Genomic DNA, 3265 nt, shown 5'->3' on the forward strand with positions numbered 1-3265 from the left:
CCGGTTTCTTTGGTGAACTTGTGCCGAAGTTCATTTCTTACAAATAAAAGCGCGATTATTTATTGCTCACCTAATCGAAATGTTCTCCTTAATCTCAAAGCTGATTTATTTTGAAACAAAAGAATACCAGCCGGACTAAAGCCTCTTACGTGTCTGGAGCGGCTTCAGATTTACTTTCAGCACAAAACAAACTGGATCCACGTCGACACGCTTCAGTTATTTTTATTCCCTGTATATATATAAATGAGCTGGATCTCAAAATAAAGCAAATAAAGGGAGATACTGCACTTTTTACTGCTTTTCACATTATTCATTCCTGAGTTTCCTTCATATTAGGAATCAAACTATTTGTATAATTGCATCCTTTTTTAAAAAACATTTTAAATAAATGTCCCTTTTTTGTTATATATTATATAGACAATAAAAAAGACAAAAATATAAATTTACATGTTAACCATTAAAAAGCAGGGCAAATAATATCCGCTATCTGTTTATCAGTCGTAATTCACTGTTTTACAATGACTGAACATAAAATTACACAGTTTTAATGTATTTAAATCAGCAAAAATATCATTATTTTACAGATACTTTCCATTATTTAAAAGAAACATTTGAAGTACAGATACTAACTAATAAAAATCACTTTAAAAATCAAATTAAAAATTACACGTTGGGTGTAAAAAATGAATAAAACAGGCTAAAACTGTAAACAACGTCCTCATAAAAATATGCATTTTTACTAAAAGTCATTTGTTCTTTGACAATATCAGCACAAGATATTCTACAGACATTTCATTTACATGTTGACTGTAAAGAAAAACATTTACAAGGTGTCCACATCAAAAAGCTGTAATTTTACAAAAAAGTATTTTATTTTATTTTATTTTTTAATATTTGAACGATTGACTGACAAGCGGTGAATCATTTTTTAACGGTTATAAAATCACAGAAAGAAAAGCACAAATAAACTGTACGTCTTTATTAACTACTGAAAAGCTGTAAAATAAAAACAAAACAACATTTTTATTTATTTATTTTTATTTGTTATTTTTATTCTATAAAAACAAAACAAAACAGGTCACATCTGACATGTTAAAAAAATATTCATTCATCATGTTTGACTCTGAAATAATGTGGTTTCATGTATTCAACATTTGCTAAAATCCTTATTTTACAAATATTTGCTGTTATTTGAAAAAGAAAGACGGTAAATCAGTCTTTAAATGCTATTTTACAGGTTTTTTTCCGAGTTGTTGCTAAAATCACAGAAAAAAGTTGTAATTTACATGTTAATTGTAAAAAAGAAAAAACAACAACAACAACAAACAAACAACAACCAAGCTGGCCAAAACTGAAGGCACACATCAGAACTCTGTTGTTTTACAGTGTTGGACAGTTTCACTGTACGAAAACAAAAACAGCATCACAGATGTGTGCTGTGTTGTTTTTATCCATCATGTCCACAGCTGTGAACGCTGCAGTACTCACTGTTAAACGTGTTTAAATGGATCCTCTGCTCTCAGATTTTCAGCTGTTTATTTTTTGCAGTGCACATGTGATTTAAAGGACTCCTGCTCCTCCTTCTTCTGCCCAGGTTGCGTTTCATGTGTCCTGAACTGAAAAAGCACAAATGAAAAATGTTTTCAGTCCCTTTTTTTTAAAAAAAAAACACACAAAAAAACACTTTATTCGTTTTTTTGTTTTTTTTTCTTTATTTTCCAGCTTCTCGTGTTTTTTCTGTTATTTTGCAGTTGTTGTTGTTTTTTTTTTATTCCGTGTGGATGATTGGAGGCAGCTTCCTTCACTCCATTGGCTCCCTGCGCTCACCACTGACCAATCACAGGCTCCGATGCTGAGGACCTCCTCACGCGGGGCCTCGTCCCGCAGCAGGTCCAGTCCGAGCCGGAGCGCACCATGGCGCCGCTGTCCATCCAGTCCGGGGTGAAGTACGCCAGAACGCTGCTGCCGGAGACGCTGCTGAGGTGAGTCCAGACTGACGGGGACACGTGTCACCGTTTTACGAACCTTTACTGCTTCGGTGTTTTTTTTTTTGTGTTTGTTTTTTCTAATCTGATTTGTTTCCTCAAACCACCTGCGCGTAAAAGTTGGTGCAACAAATGTGCACATTGAACCTGACAATGAAACCGTTATCGAGTTTTTATTTTCATTTTTTAAGACTAAAATCAATGAATCCATTATTATCAGCAGCTGCAGCGTGTTTCTGGAGGTAGTTTTGTTTTGGGATGATTTACATCCATAATCATGCAAATTTGTAATCTGTGGCCAAAACGTTAAAACAAAGTTATCACCAAAATAACACCGAGCATTTAAATCAGAAAGAAAACAAAAACAATTTGCTTTTATGTTTAAAAAAATAATTAGAAAAAAAGTACATGAACTACATTTTACCCTAAAATTGCTGTTTCACTGTTTTTAAATTTGCAAAAGATATCAAACTTTTCTTTTACACAATTTTACAAATATCTGGTTTAAAAAACGCTGTAAGTAGCATCCACATAAAAAAAAGAAGATTTGTTCGTTTCCAGCTTCCTTGTTTCCGGTCTCTAAACCTGCATCACAGATCTACCCTCAGACTAACAGATCAATTAATCCTGTACTTCACGTGGTGGCAGGTCCGTGTCGTCGGTCCACACCACCATCTCCCGCCACATCCTGCCGTCGGCCCAGTCTCGCTGCTTCAAGGTGTGCAGCTCCAGCCGGAGGCGGCGCCGAGGCCTGGAGGCGGCGTCCCTGGACGAGCTGCTGGAGCAGGTGAAGCAGAGGATCCCGTCCGAACAGCACAAACTGACTTTCTTTAGAGGGAGCGGGTTTCTCCTCCTCCTGCTTCACTCTGGTTCCTGGTTTTTGCGTCCCAGGCGGCGAGAGTGTTCATGCTGTCCTGCCACTTCCTGACTGTGGTCCTGGAGGAGGACGGGACGCCGGTGGACTCGGAGGAGTTCTTCCAGTCGCTGCCCAGCAACACGCCGCTGATGGTGCTGGAGAAGGGCGAGATGTGGACGCAGAACAAGGTGCTGAGAGTTATTTTTGCACCGTTCAGGGTTAAAACTCTAAATCGGTAGGTTTGATCTCCACAAATAATGAGCCTGTCCAGCAAAGTTGTATTTTCTAAAGTTGTGTGAGGTTTTAATCCTTAATGTTCATTAGTATCCAGTAAAATGTGTTTTCTATAGTTTTTGTAGCATTTGAAAATTTAAGTAAATCGCTAAGACGCACCAGGACGCACAAACGTACACGGAGACTCACC

At 37.3% G+C, this 3265-nt stretch overlaps 1 protein-coding gene across 3 annotated transcripts in view; it reads left to right on the plus strand.

The window, feature by feature from the left end:
- The first annotated feature begins 1869 nt into the window (after positions 1 to 1869).
- The window catches only part of cidea (cell death inducing DFFA like effector a), a 3273-nt gene continuing 1877 nt past the window's right edge, over positions 1870 to 3265 (plus strand). For 2 of the 3 annotated variants that reach the window (XM_008289184.1, XM_008289185.1), the window contains exons 1-3: positions 1870 to 1982; positions 2634 to 2772; positions 2877 to 3029. In XM_008289184.1, the coding sequence (XP_008287406.1) occupies positions 1915 to 1982; positions 2634 to 2772; positions 2877 to 3029 (360 nt within the window). In that variant the 5' untranslated portion in view covers positions 1870 to 1914. Of the gene's footprint in view, positions 1983 to 2633; positions 2773 to 2876; positions 3077 to 3265 lie in introns of all 3 variants that reach the window. The other variant, XM_008289186.1, reaches the window with a different exon arrangement.

The sequence above is a fragment of the Stegastes partitus genome, unplaced genomic scaffold (genome assembly GCF_000690725.1).
Source record: "Stegastes partitus isolate 25-593 unplaced genomic scaffold, Stegastes_partitus-1.0.2 Scaffold598, whole genome shotgun sequence".
Lineage (NCBI taxonomy): Eukaryota > Metazoa > Chordata > Actinopteri > Pomacentridae > Stegastes > Stegastes partitus.